The sequence below is a fragment of the Lissotriton helveticus genome, chromosome 8 (genome assembly GCF_964261635.1).
Source record: "Lissotriton helveticus chromosome 8, aLisHel1.1, whole genome shotgun sequence".
NCBI classification, from domain to species: domain Eukaryota; kingdom Metazoa; phylum Chordata; class Amphibia; order Caudata; family Salamandridae; genus Lissotriton; species Lissotriton helveticus.
In genome coordinates, this window is record NC_136069.1 from 376,813,006 (window position 1) to 376,828,806 (window position 15,801).

Consider the following 15,801-nt stretch of genomic DNA (forward strand, 5'->3'; position numbering starts at 1 on the left):
CAACCAAGAATTGCGCCACATACAAAGAAGGTGTGTGAGAACCAGAGTGGAAAATCAGCAAATTGCCAATGAAAAGGTGGGAGCAACTAGTAAAGCCAAACAATGCGTGGGGGGTGCGAGCGGGGGAGGGGCGGGGGGAATAGGACGTGCAGCTTAAGCTCAAAAACACCGGCATAACCGAAACAACACCATCCGGAATTAAAGGATTTGGGGGTAGACCATAAAGATACAATACTAGGTAGAATAAATCTCAGCGTAAGGAATAAACATATAACTACCAACAGATCTTATGGAAACCCATAGCATAAACACAATTTAAACAAGTCCGGTCAGACATACCTACCGCTAGCAGTGAACGGGAGGGTCCGAAGGTGCGGAAACATCCAACAGTGTGGGGATCCGCCGTACTGGGAGAATCCACAGATTTAACACCCGGGGCACAAACCATGATCCTTGTGACTGAACCAACGCCCCGGGCCCAGGTATTAGCACCAACACTGAGAGGCAAAGCGCTAGGTTCACAAACGCTGGGTTCGCAAGCACAAAGTGGTTGGAAAAAAACGTACATTTCCAATCTGTGCATGGCGGCGCGGACCGGCCGGAGACCGCACCATGGTCATTAAAAAACAAGCGCACGGCAGCAGGGAGAGGGGAGGGGTCTGGGCCGATTTCACTTGTGGGAGCGAGCAGCACCAGGAGCGATAATTGCTACCATATGGCACGCGCGCTCCCACAAGTGAATCGCCACACATGCACGTGTTGCCATTGAAGGCAATGGAACGTTTGCATGTTTTTGGCTGAAAAGCCAAAGCGATCAAAAAGGTATTTTTGCCTAAGCAGCGCATGCGCGCTGCGTAGGCGAGACCTTAAAATGACTATAAGCGGCTGCCCAAGCCATTCTTATAGCTTTACGGACCTGAAATAGTCCGAAGTGTGTTGCACAAGCTGCAATGGCCACTTGACGAGAGCCCTGGCACTTATTTTTTTTAAACAAATTAAGCACTGCTCCTATATGTCTCAATGCCACTGTTCCTAGAGTGCTCCTTCTTGGAAGGTGATCATGTGCAGTTCATCAGAGCATGGCAGCTTTAGGTTATTATGGTGGTTAATACAATGGGAAAGTTTGCAGATGGCTAGAAGTGACATTGTTGCATACTGGATGCTGTACAGCAGTAAACAACAATTATCAGTCAACTAAGCAGTCACCGCCATAAATCAGTTATCTAACAAGTAATGGACACGGTCAAACATTAAATCAAGAGGGTGGTCTACTACATGGCAGGCAAAGAATGCAGCTTTGTGAAAGAAGGACAGCTAGTAAAAACTGAGCCAAAAATGGAATGGAGGAATGCTAGGCTACAAAAGGAATCCAAATCCAAGTAAATAAGTGAACTAAAATGAAAACCTTACAAACGCAATGGCTAAAATAATTTGTACCTCTAAATAGGGAGAACGGACAAGAAGCAAGTCAATGAAGTGTTCTAAACATTATCAATAGCATAACACTGCGAACAAAACTAGACAATGAAACCTGATCACAAGGCAATGAATGAGAATGTTCTAACAAAGTCAATAAACCAATCTCCAACGTTCGAGCAGGGAGAGGATGAAAGAAGGGCAGCATATGCCGCACCACAAGCACCATCTGTACTCCATTTTCTTCTTCTTTTTTTTTTTTTTACAAAACATCCCTTTATTGAATTTGTGGTACAGGGACAACAAATAAAGCCATGGTGCCCTGAACGCAGTAAGGCACAGTAGTCCAGTACATTACGTCAACAAAAGCCACCACAGATAATGAAATGAGTTGCATACTTCACTTATAGTAGTAGGCGGCCAGAGAGTATAGGCAAAGCGAGGGAGTACTAGTGCATCACAGTTAGAAAAACCAATCCCAACAACTTAACTGAGAAAGGAAGAAAAACCCAAAAATATGCACAAAGAATGAGCGTACAATTCAAGGCTATAAACAACCATCCAATGTGGTCCGTCGTCCCTAGAGGGCCCAAGGGATGTGGCAAAGGGAAGGAGGGGAAGGTGGTCAAGGCTTTAGACTAGGAGTGGAAGCTCAATCAAAGAGCTGTAGAGCTTTAAGTCTAGGTGACGTAAGGCAGGTGTATTCCAACTGGAGAAATATTGTAGAAGAGTTTTCCAAATACGGGTGAACTCATTCTATGACAAAGCAATTCCATCGCTAGGACTTGCCATAGGCGTGTGAACCATTTGGCTGGTGGAGGGGCAGTAGTTTGTTTCCAGTGTAGGGCTATAAGTTGCTTGGCAGCCCCCAACATCTGGGCGATTAGGTGCCATTCAGCGTGTGTCATGGCCTGTAAGTATTGGGGTTGAATACCAAGAAGGATTATTGGATAGTAATCTGGGATCAGGAAGCCTATTGTCCCCCTAATGTGTTGAGGATTTATTTCCAGAAAGTGGTAATTTTGGAGCATGACCACCATAAGTGTAGAAAGTTTCCTTGTGCTGAGGTACATCATGAGCACATTGGAGAAGTTGAGGGAAAGATAGTGTGAAGCCGGTGGGTGTGAGGTACAAGTGTGTCATTACTTTGTACGCCATCTTATGCTGGGCTATGCTTTTCGAGATCAGCAGGATGTCGCACCATAGGCGCTCCCATTGTTTCATAGATAAATCTTCCCTGTCAGCATGCCATTGTGATTGGTAGGGATGCTGATGGATAGGGGTAGAATGTTGGAGGGCCTTGTATGTGCATGAGATGAGGCTGCAGGGCCTGTCAAATGACTTAACCAGGGCCTTTAAAAGCAGTTAGTTGGTGTGTGGCCCCCTGCGCGTTGGTTGGAAAGAGGGCCGAGTGGCATAGCTGAAAACATTGCAGCCCGGTGGACTCTCAGAGACGGAACTGCTGTCAACATTGGTCAGATGACTTGAGGGTAACACCCTCAAAGAGATCCCAAAAAGTGTGACAATCGCCCTCCCTCCAGTGGCTAAAGGAGTGGAGCTGCAGAGATCCAAGGATATTGACTTGGATGGGAGCAGGGTACTGCCAGAATCGAGAGCAGGGTACTGCCAGAATCGCTGTGATGGACTGATGGTAACCAAGGGTTATAGAAGCCCATGTGCTAACAGGGATGCAACCACCTGTCATGTGTGCTCTGATATAATTGTTAATAAGATATATGCAAATTGTTCTTACACTCAAAAGCAATATTGTACCCTGGGTGATATCTTTAGATGCTCATTTACCTGCAGGTAAAAATATTGGGTCCTGGGTGAAAACTTTAGATGCACATTTACCTGAAGGTAAAAATATTGAGTCCTGGGTGAAATCTTTAGATACACATTTACCTGAAGGTAACAATATTGGGCCCTGGATGAAATCTTTGGATGCACATTTACCTGAAGGTAAAAATATTTGGAATGATTTACAAAGTATTTTACGGGCCTAAACAGCTAAAAATGTGAGACTTAATGCAAATGGCAGGTGAGCCTCAAACCCCGTTTTGTATAAAGAGGTTTTGCAAATGCATTCATAAGTGGCACCTGAGCAAGGAAGTAGTGCGGATTCCTGCCTCAGTGTCAAATGAATGGGCAGAGTGCACATGTGATCACTTAAAGAGTTGTCACATTGAGGGTCTCGAAAAGTATTTGTTGAATACATTATTGCATTTATCCACAGCCGAAAGCTGTATCTAAATGACCCAAATAAGCATTTTGCAAAAAATGTATGAAAATGCCTGCAATCCTGTATCTCCGTTGGCTGGTGTACAAATGGACGTGCAAAATGCTTTCCATGTAAAAAAAAAAAAACAAATGCAAAAATACATTTTTTTTAAATTGACTATTTCCCTAATGATAGGCATCCATATTCTTCCCAATGGAGAACCTTGGCATTCGTAGGGCTTGGAAAAGCAACCTTACGCCAGGAAAAACACGAAATGTGCAACTCTCTTTTCGGGGAACAGTTGTAAATCTTTGCAGTTATGCAGGCATGTACACAAGCATCCGGAGATTTACAACTGTTTTGTGACTTGGGGCCCTCGGTGTCTGACAAAGTATATAAGCTTTGTGACACAAAAGGGGAGGCTTTACTTATAATAAAGTTTGCTATACACCCCCTGTATTAATCTTGACCTAGGCCTGTTTTAATGAGTACAAGCTGGGAGAAGAATGGGTCTCAGCAGAGTGACCTTTCAGGAAACAAGTCACCCGGAAATGACCTTAACGCGACCAGGCAGCTCACTGGTTTCCGCCTCTTTCAGTTTTTGGCAACACTAACAGCCCGAGGGCCTACTGTTCAGACCCTAATCTGTCCCAAAGCCTCGGGAAAATTGTTATATTGCTCTCTGAATAGACTGCTGATGTCAGAAGAGGTAGCCGTGACAAAGTGTCATTAAGGTGACATAGTGTAAATTAATACAGTTAATGGAGGTGCTCATAAGTGACTCATTGACCTGTTGTGAGACTTGTGCAGAATTAATGGACGTCCAGGGAGCAACCTTTAGAGGAGAAAAAAATAAAAGGGATGGCAGCTGTAAAACCCCGCAGTGAAATATGTTTAAAGAATGAAAACGGCTGTGTTGGATTTAATTTCAGAGGGAAACCATAAAAACAGTGTGCTCTCTTAGTAAAACATATTAAAATGAAATGTCAGATGCGATACAAATGGTATGCAATTATGACGGTGTTAATAGTGGCGTTCTATCACTCCAAGGCATACTTTTAGACCTCTTAATTTCTCAACAGCTTGGGCCTGTCACAGGCTTATAAATTAGACAATGTGTTTTGGGATGTTTCTTGTTCATGGGCACAGGGCGCATCGTTCTAGTATCTAAACCTGGGGGTTTTGAAAAAAGCTATTTAAATGAGCCGCGGATCATATGTTGGGTGTAATGGGGAGCTGCCAGTGAGCATAATTAGAAATGCACAGGCAGAAATGTACTTTTATAAACATGGTGCCATTAACATGCTCATTAATTGTGGGGGAGGGTCACAAAATTGCATACACTATGTCGTATTGTAATGCAAGTGTAGATTTTCTGTAATTCATTCCACGAATACTTACTTCTGGCATGACTCAACCACATTGAGGGTTGTGATGTATTATGTAATTAATCAATTGAAATGTACGTTATGTGTTTTATGACCAGTTCAACAACACATTTTAGTTTCTATTGTCTGCTGTGGATTTATACTTTGGTGGTTGTAACAACCGAATTTTTGTGTGTGTCTGTGTGTGTCTCAGACAACCTTGATTAATGATGGGTGCTCAAATAGGTTGATGTTTGTGCTTTGATGCCAGATGTGAGTTCTACTGCTGAATCATGCAGAAGCTTATCATGTTAAAATTATGAAAAGTTTGTTTGCAACCCCCGTTCTGTGCAGGCATCCTTGTGTATATTTTTCACGAGAAGGCTTGCAGGTGTTTTTGTGGTTTGACCCTAATTCCTTTGGTGAGTGAATAATTCCCAACAGAAGCATTTAAATAATACCAATATATTTCCAAGACTTTTTCATTGGTCAGTGTAAGAGCTAGCAAAGTAGACAACTGGCACACTGAAGGAAAGGCATGATGCAGCATTTGTGTGTCTACCATGAGCATTTTAGAGTGTGTCCAAAGAACATAGGAAATATAAACGAACCAGAAGGGTTCAACAAACGAGGGTGAAAGGAGATAAGCTTCAGGGATGGTAAAGTCAGATGAGACCATATTGATACAAATTACATTAGTGATTACATTATTCTTCATAACAAAAGTAGTTCCAAGTGAATGTAAAACACAGGATTGAACTGGGAGTGCACAGGCATGGCGCTGTTGGACAATGACTGGGCTAACGCGAGAACGTTTGTTAAAAAAGGTCTCCTGCAATGCGAAGCTCAAATGTATTCAGTTCAATTTCCTCCATCAGAAATACTTGACTCAGGAAGTTGAACAACATAAACCCCACATTGCTGATGAATGCTTTAGATGCAGTCAGATGGGTGCCGGTCTCTACCATATGATCTGGAGATGCTTAGTGATGCAACCAGGCCCTCCAGAACATCACCGCCTGGATCACCAACAGAGTCACCCCACTGAAACCTATAAAATCCAACAAGACCTCAAACATGCCAGCTCATACACTCCAGAACTCAGGACCACCAAGCATAGAAATTATTGCGTGCTAGAACCCCCGCCAACAGAGCAGCACACAATACAGTTCTCAGCAAATCTCACCAGCACATCAAGGAAGCCACGAAACTAGCCATGACCACCCGCATCAACTCTGTGGCCAACCACACAAAAGAATTCTTGAAAATAGTCAAAGGATTATCCAACCCACCAGCCACAGAGAACACCATCCACCCCTCCCAAGAGCTCTGTCACACCTTCTCAGACTACTTCCACACCAAGATCACCAACATTTACTACAATTTCAACTTGCAACCCTCAACCCCAACGACCTCAACCAACCAAGGAACATCAGCCAAACCATTATCACCTGGTCTCTGCTTGCCGCCCTGCCCACTTAAGCCATCATGCCTTCCATTCACTCTGGGGCACCCACAGACCCCAGATCCCAACACCACTATAACTTCGGAACAAACCCAATCAGCTTGCAACTCACTAGCATTGTCAATACCTCCATCTCCACTGTAACATTCCCGGACAGATAGAAACACGTAGACGCCAGACCACTCCTGAAGAAAGCCTCTGCCGATCCTAGTGATCTCAAAAAGTATTGTTTGAACTCCCTGCTTCTCTACCCGGCCAAAGTACTTGAGAAAGCCATCAACCACAAGCTCGCTTAATTCCTGGAACAAAACCACCTACTGGACGCCTCACAATTAGTATTCTGTGCTACCACAGCACTGAGACCGCACTGATTGCCACCACAGGTTAAATTAGAACACTCCTCGACTGAGGAGAAAATGTCGTCCTGATCCTCCTTGACCTCTCCGCGGCGTTTGACACCGTCTCCCACAACACCCTCATCAACAGACTCTACAACATAAGCATACAGCACGGCACCCTCAAGTGGATCGCCTACTTCCTTACTGGATGGACACAGCGCATCCCATGGCCTCCCTTCACCTCTGCACCCAAAGGCATCCTATGCGGCGTACCACAAGGGTCATCTCTCAGCCCTACCCTGTTCAGCGTCTGCATGACCCCCCTCACAGACATAATCAGATCCCACGGACTCAACATAATCTGCTGCACAGATGAAACTCAGTTGATCTTCTCGATAACCGAGGACTCCTCTATCGCCAAACCAACTTCTGCAACTCCATGACCAACGTAGCCAAATAGATGAGAGACAACTGTTTCCAACTCAGCTCTGACAAAACTGAAGTACTGATCTTTGAGAAGAACACCTCGGCATGGGACCACAGTTGGTGGCCCGCAAAACTCGGACCTACACCGACCAACCATGCACGCAACCTCTGCATCATCCTCGACAGCCAACTGACCATGAAACAAGTCAATGCAGTCGCCTCTTCCTGCTTCTGCACACTTTGCATGTTCCACGGAATCTTCAGATGGATCCCAACCAACACCAGAACGACTGTCACTCAGGCCCTTAACCAACACCAGAATGACAGTGACTCAGGCCCTTGTCACCAGCTACCTCGACTATGGCAATGCTCTCTATGTCAGCATCTCCACCCAGCTCTTCAGAAGACTCCACAGACAGAACCGCACAGCCAGACTCATCCTAGACCTCCCCAAACAAACCCACATCGCCCCCCACCTGAGAGACCTCCACTGGCTCCTCATTCAGAAGAGATGCCAGTTCAAGATTCTCGCGCATGCCTACAAAGCCGTCCACGGCCTAGGACTGCCTACATCAGCCATCGACTGAACATCCACCAATCCTCTGGACATATGCGCTCCTCTTCACGTGCCCTCGCACCCCCCCCTCACATCCATTGCAGCCACAGCGGTGGCCGCTCCTTCTCCTATATCGCTGCCATGACCTTGAACGACCTTCCCCTCCAGCTCCGCATAGCTCCCTCGCTGGCAGACTTCAGAAAGAGATTGAAACCTGGCTTTTCAACTGAGACACAGTGCCCAGATACCCCTAGGGCTTTTACAGCGCTGCTCTTTACAAATGCTGTTTGTTTGATTGATGGAGTGATTGAACCATACTGGGCACATACACTATCTCCAAACTCATAAACTGGACACTTGACTAAACTCCAGTTGTCTCTACTGGGCCTCTTGCTACCACCTGAAAAAATAGGACATGCCGTTAGGTTTGGTGATTTAGCCCTTCTCATGGTTAAACAATGCATAGTCATGGCATGGGAGTCCAAAAGGGCCACCAGTAGGGAGACGTGGCTAAGGGAAACACAGAGCTGGGTCTAAGCTGAATGCATGGCTGTCAGAATAGAGCTGATGCAATAGTAGAGACTGGAGAAGGTAGGAATGTACGACAGACCTAAGTGGGCTGGTTGGTAAATAACTAACGTGGGTGTAAATGTCCCAGGCAGTGACTGGTGGGGGAGATGAATGGATACTGTTTGCTGGCTCATTCCTGCAGATCCTTGTCATGACTGAGGCATCCTCTAACACTGGTATAGTTAGCAGGAGACCCAGGATCTCCAGTCTCCCCAGAGACTGCCCTCATCATTGTTGGGTTCTTTATACCTGTGCACGTGGCAGCATCCCACCTGGAGAGCTGTGTCATTGTAGAGTTAATGGGGTTGGTTTATATTGGATTCTGTGGTGTTGCTGCTCAACCAAATTTTCTGTCATGGAAAGGTAAATGATGCATCATGTTATGCTACTAAAGGTAATGAACGCAGCACATGTTATGGCATTCGAATCCAGCTATTTCCACATTTTAAATAAGAAATAATTTACACATTTTTTGTAAGTCATGACTCGTTTATTTGACGCATCCCAGTTACATTCTAAAACTTTCAGACCGCTTCAATTTTATACTGAACAATATAGAACCTGCGGAATCACCTCCGTTACGTTTTCCTTTAGGATTCGAGACATCTAATCTTAAAAGAAGACACGGAAATATAATTAACACACTCTTAAAGCTTGAGTGGCCTCTTGAAAAGAGTGCTGTTTTGAGCACACGGCCTGTGAAGGAAACATTGACTTCTGTGACTAGTGGAACATTTTCGTGTGAAGAACTGATTATTTCTTCGCTGTTTTAATTTAAATATTTTATGTTTTTGCCTCTTACTGCTGATAAAAATCCTTCTCCCAGTTGTGGCGTTGCACTCTTTGTATATCGTTTTTTAAAACTTTTTGGCTGTTTGAGTTAGAAACTAATTTTGCTTGTTAAAATCTGCATACTTTACAACCGTTGGTGACATGTGTAAGGCACGTTGCAAATTCATATTTGTACAGAAAATGGAGTAGACACGCTACCCAGCACAGTATATTTGGTTGGTTACAGAAACCTGAGCAGTCTTCTGTTTGATATCGGTGGTTTAGCAAGAGATGTGGGGCGTGCATTTTGTTTTTATAAATTAATTTTTCTATGATAACTTTCATCACTGATGTAATTAAACATAAAAGTAATGGTGTTGGGGTAGAAAAACAAGCTAAATACACAGGTGTATGATGTTTACAATATGCACACAATATGTACCGTATATTTCAACAAAAAAGATCCAGTAAGTGGTAGTACTTTCCTTTTAGCTCTTTTTAATTTGTATTCTTGTGATGCTTTTCCGAAAAAGGCACAGAGGTTAGAGTTCCAGATGCTGGGCTATCTGTTTTGATCATGTTACACAACCAAAGGCTCTTGCTTTCAGCAGAGTAACTTGGCGAACTTAATACCCTGCATGTCGCGGAAAAATGGAAGCCTTGAAAGATGCTGTACATTTTAGGGCGCTGAAGGGCCAGCTGCTTCAGATAATGGCGGGTCTAGAGGAGCCGAAATATTGATGGGCTCGAGATAAAAGTGTTTTTATTCTCGTTTGGGTGGAAATGCAACACCACAGGCATCGTTAAGTACAGTTTTGACCAGAGATATTTCACTCCAGGCATGCACTCACGTTATGGTGGGAGAGTACTCGTTTTTCAAGAGGCCAGTACTTTGTTTACAAATTACAGTGCATGCGCAATAATGTCTAAAAATAAATACAAATATTACAGAGGCAAAGGTGAATTGTAAGCGATGGATTTCTGCCACAAACCTGTACATTACATCACAAGTGTCGAAATAGTTGACTTGTTCAGTGGTGGAGGTGACTGGTGTTGAAGAGGACAATATAACGACAATATAGCCTTAGAGCCTCTACCAGCAATTAAAGGCCCGCTCCAGTTCGTCTGCGGCTCTTTAATGGCCAGTAGACATCGCTATGGAGGGCTCGAAGGCTATTAGAACATTTTGTCCCTAGGGGGCAGAATGTTCAGTGGTGGAGGTGACTGGTGTTGAAGAGGACAATATAACGACAATATAGCCTTAGAGCCTCTACCAGCCATTAAAGGCCCGCTCCAGTTCGGCTCCTGCCCTTTAATGGCCAGTAGACACTGCTATGGAGGGCTCAAAGGCTATTTGAACATTCCGTCCCTAGCTGGCAGAATGTTCGAATTTGTAAAACAAAGGCTTCACGGAGCCCGAGCGGATTGAAATCCCCTCGGGCTCCATGAGGTCTTTGCTCAAAGCTGTTGCTGTGAACAAACATTAGAATGCTGGAGCTCAGGGCTTCTACCAGCCATTAATCGCTTAACCGCAGTGGCAATTCCGCTGCGGTGCAGCGGTTTAGCCGAGTGGGCGGGGCCCCGTCGGCCAACGGACTTGTGCAGCACTACGGAGGTAGTGCTTGCGACGACCGTTGGCCGACAAACGCAGCGAAGGGGTTAAAAGCCTGGAGCGTTCCATTGTTTTCAATGGAGCTCCCAACATTCCAGTGTTCTAATACATCATATATACTTTGTATTTTAGTAATAATGACTGCTTATTTTGACACTTACATATTTTTCAGTTGTACAGATTTACAAGTTTAATCGGATACTAATTTTGGGCCCGAGGTTAGAAGATTAGTGATTTAATCTCCCTCCTCAAAACAATTGCTATTTTTCCCTTTTACCAATAATCTTGTTTTGGAAATCACATTACATTTGTATGTTTTCTGGCCTGTGACATGTCTCAGTACTAAAACTAAACTGCATTTGACCTTTCACAAGCACCACTAAAGGTAACAAATTCTTAAAATAAATTTTGGATCTGAAAGAAGAGGCCCTACTGAGGCTGTATTATTGGCTTTGCACGTGGGCACCATAATCATGAGCATCTATTTCTGAACTCCCTGGACAATTTGGTATTAAAGATGTGAGGATCAACAGTTGTTCAGGTCCTTCTCCCGTACCAGTTACACATGTATTAGGTTTGCATACATGTAACGTAAAGCTTGCATTTCCTCATTTACATGGGGGCGTAGCCCCATACTACTGAGGTCTTGTCGTCAGTCATTTTTGCCTCCTGGAAGACCATTCTGACCGATAGGATTGGTGCCCTGAGACGTCTGGGAGTTAAGCGGCTAATGTGAAGAATGAACTGTAATTGTCTAGTGTTTCATCCCTGGTCTAGGAACTGGTGGGCTCTAGCTGTAACAGCTTTTTCCTAAAACGGGAAACTGATCTATCAGCGCCTGACATGTTTCGAGTGAGCCTTAGGTCATTGCCCAGGTGTTTTGTGTCTCGAATTTCCAACTTGCTGCTGCTTAGCATAAGATTTCTCTGCCCCACATGATTTGCTGTTCCCCTATTCCATACTAGAAAGTGCTAATGTTATTCACAATCCCTAGTCTCCTAATTCAAAGTTCAAGCTCCTGTGTGCTTTGCCAAACCCTTCATTGACCAATCCATAAAAATGGAACAGATGGACTATAACCCCTCAGTCATGCTAGAGAATTTTAATCTAGCCCTATCAAATACTTTGGACAAAGTGATCCCACAAAAAAAGGCGTCTGTGTCACTGAGGAGACCTTCAGCCCCATGGTACTCAGACGAGCTTAGGTCTCAAAAAGCAACATGCAGAGCACTAGAGAGGAAGTGGAGGAAGGGAAAACTATTAGGAGACAAGACAATTTACAAAGCTGCTCTAGCTCAATATCATCAAGAAATAAAAAAGGCCCGATGATCCCATATCAAATATCAAATAGAAAAGTCAAAAAACTCGACCAAAGCTCTTTTTAGTATTGTCAGAGACTTCTCCTCACCTCCAGTATGCAAACAATCACCAGCAGAGTCACAGAACCTATGTGATTCCTTAGCATATTTTTTCCATGAAAAGATAGAAATAATTTATTCAAATTTTTCGGACCATGACACCAACAAGATCCAAGCAAAAGGAAAGTCAGATAATTTCCCTACACCTAACAGAGCTACGCTCAATCACTTTAATCACATTTCAATTGCGGAGACAACGAAACAGCTAGCAGCAGCTAAATCAGGCTCCCCGCAGGATATATGTCCACCAAGCACAATGGCTCTCGTGTCCTCTGTATGCGCCCCTGTTATCCAACGAATTTTCAATGCATCTATTGAAACAGGCCTCATTCCTAGGGCCTGGAAAGAGGCCTCCGTGCGGCCTATTTTGAAGAAACCGACCGCAGATCCACTGGAGCTAAGTAATTACCGACCGATATCCCTGCTCCCTTTACTGGGGAAAATGCTGGAATTTAATATAAACATCCAGCTCAGTCAATATCTGGAAGCAAACGATCTGCTGGACCCTTCCCAGTCTGGCGTCCGGCCAGGGTTCAGTCCAGAAACTTCAACACTGGCAGTTACCGACTCGCTAAGACGCACCCTCGATGCCGGCGGTTCTGCAGTCCTGATCCTCTTAGATCTCTCCGCGGCCTTTGACACGATATCCCATCAAAGGCTGGCGGAGAGACTAAGCGAGTGTGGCATTGGAGGCACCGCCCTACAGTGGGTAAAATATTTCCTTAAGGACAGATGGCAAACCACTATGTTAGGACCATTTGTCTCAAAAAGGAAATTCCTGCTGGACAAGGGGGTGCCACAGGGATCGTGTCTTAGCCCCACCTTATTTAATATTTATTTATCCCCCTTGGCAAAACTCATCCAATCCTTCGGCTTCGAGATTATCTCCTATGCCGACGATACGCAGCTACTGTTCCCAATTGGTAAAAACATCCTGAATGAGAAACAACGCTTCATGGACGGTATGCTAGCAATCGCAAATTGGATGAGGGAGCAGTGCCTACAGTTAAATCCGGGAAAAACAGAGCTAATGCTCCTAGGGAAATCCGCACATCTTTGGACTGCTGATTGGTGGCCTCCCGAATTGGGTGACGCCCCAAAACCTTCCACCTCTGTAAAAAAGTTAGGAATCCAACTGGATGCCAAGCTTGATATGAAGGATAACATAAAGAACATCACAGCCTTGTGCTATTACAATCTACGTCTACTGCGTAGAATCATCCCCTACCTACCCCTGGAACATCGGAGAACGGTAGAGCAGGCAATGATAGGAAGCAGGCTGGATTATGGCAATGCCCTACTGGCAGAGGTTGGTACCACGGCCCTATCCAAACTACAGGTAATACAGAACACGGCCGCCAGAATGGTCTTGGACTGTCCTCCTGAAACTCCATCTCGCCCGCTTCTAAAACAGCTACACTGGTTGCCAATTCAAAAGCGATCTGTGTTTAAGATCTGCTGCCTGTCGTTTAAAGCTCTTAGAGGCGAAGGTCCAGTTTACCTCAGAAATAAGCTCTTTAAACAATCGAGTAAATGCAACCTGAGATCCAATTCCCTAGCCCTTTTGAACATTCCCCGGATTCGACTCACCCGCACAGGCGGCAGAGCGTTCTCGTTTGTAGCACCAAAATATTGGAATTCGCTTCCCTTAATGCTGCGGGAATCCACAAACTACTTATCCTTTAGGAAACAACTAAAAACTGGGTTGTTCTGATTCTCCTCTCCACGTCTTTTCCCTCTGTCGGCTTACCCTTTCAGGTAAAGCGCTGAGATGCCCCTGGGTGATTCATGCACGATACAAGAACAACTAACATAACATAACATAACAAGCTCCTGTGTATTGGTTATTGTTGTCTCTTTATTTCATTAATTTCCTGAATCCCTGGATCTGAAAGCTACTCTTTTAATGAGAGAAGCAGCTGCCAGCAAACAATAAAACTGGAGAAGAAGTGTAAAAAGGACAAAAAGCAATAGGCCTTCTCCATTTGTGACCCAAGACCTGTAATGGCCTCACTGTATCCATCAGGACCTCCCAGACCTTGTTTCAATTTACAAACAGCTGAAGGCGCCCTCTCTAGAGAACAAAACATCATAAGTAGCAACAGTCCACCCCACCAATCACTCATTGACTGGATGCTTGCTTTGATTCGTTAAATGTTCCACTGCTTTTTGGGTAGGTTCCTGCTGTACAAATACCACATACATAAATATTCTGCACTAATATCCACAGTAAATAAAAACAGGATGAGTCCTATTTGCCACAGGTCACTGAGCCTAATTTGCATAGGGACCTTAGTAGAAGGCACAATGAGTGCATTTTTTTGCACTGCAAAAACAATTACCGCCACTACCCGCCAGGACCTGGACAAAAAGTTTACAAGGGCTATTATTACCCCTTTGAGCCAACATGGTGGGTTGACCAATCCTGTCTAACGGTATAGCAAATGTGTCCATAGAAGGTACAAGGTAACAGCCGTGGTGGAGTGAGAGTTGGGATTAGTGACCACTCAAACTAAGCGGAAAAAAGGAAATTACAGATACATTTTCAGGATCAAAAATGGTTAGGATGAATCAGGTGCACAAATCAGGACAATTATTCATGGTGTAACCACAACCCTTAGGTCATCTCACTTACCTCGTCTGTCAGAAGCACCAAGCAGCAATTCAGGTCTGTAGTAAGTAATCAAAATATAAAAATATAACATTAAAATACACAGGTCCATTTTTAAGAACTAGCACAGTATTTTGATATATTTCAAGTAATTGATATTTGTCTATCTGTCTGTCTGTCTCTGCCCATACTGAATTATATAGCCTATTGACTGATCATATGAAAGTAAGTTACTGTTAACAGTAAACTTCCCTTCACCTACCCAGTGTACATGTAGCGTGTAACATTTGTTCTTCATTTGCAGGAGCTGATTCCAGAGTTCTACTACTTGCCAGAGATGTTTGTCAACAGTAACGGGTACAATTTTGGTGTCAGGGAAGATGAAGTCGTGGTGAATGACGTGGAACTTCCCCTTTGGGCCAAAAAACCAGAAGACTTTGTACGGATAAATAGGATGGTAAGTGCAGCTGTGGTTTCCAAGCGTTTGCAGGTACAATTACGCTAGGGCGGAAGCAGCACATGTAAACTTCCCTTCCCCTGTCAGAGGGGTAAACAGCGCGAGAGCAGACAAGGGACTGGAAGAATGCCTCTAATTGACAGCACTGCTTTGCTGTGCCATGACGTCTTCTCAAATGAGAACCAAAACAGAGCGGAAATGATGTTCCCCGCTCCCTGAGGTAATGGCAATTTGACAAGCATCATGGACAAGATGTGAAATGTGTTATCTTTTCGTGGCGAGGTTTCTTTCTGTGCCGAGAAACGAACAACTGCACAAAGCATTTCATTTTATTTCATGGACACAAGTAGCTGTCTAGGTGCACAAATTGTATCTCACTAGTAAAATGTAACCGGAAATGTTTTCGTGTTATTCGTTGGAACTCTGAGCAGCAGCCATGCAGTGCTTCCACTACAATTAGCTGCACACGTTTTTTTCCCCAGCAGGTGGATTTTGGCACTGTCTGTTTTCAAATGCAGGACGCCTGTGGCCTTGTTTTTTTTAGGTCTCACCTTCAGATGAATTTAGCTGTTG

General features: G+C 44.3%; 1 protein-coding gene across 7 annotated transcripts in view; it reads left to right on the plus strand.

Moving 5' to 3' along the window:
* NBEA (neurobeachin) overlaps nt 1-15,801 on the plus strand; it is a 1,787,704-nt gene that overhangs the window by 1,586,262 nt on the left and 185,641 nt on the right. For all 7 annotated transcript variants that reach the window (XM_078657170.1, XM_078657173.1, XM_078657172.1 and 4 more), the window contains one exon: nt 15,076-15,228. In XM_078657170.1, coding sequence (XP_078513296.1) covers nt 15,076-15,228 — 153 coding nt within the window. The remainder of the gene's footprint in view (nt 1-15,075; nt 15,229-15,801) is intronic.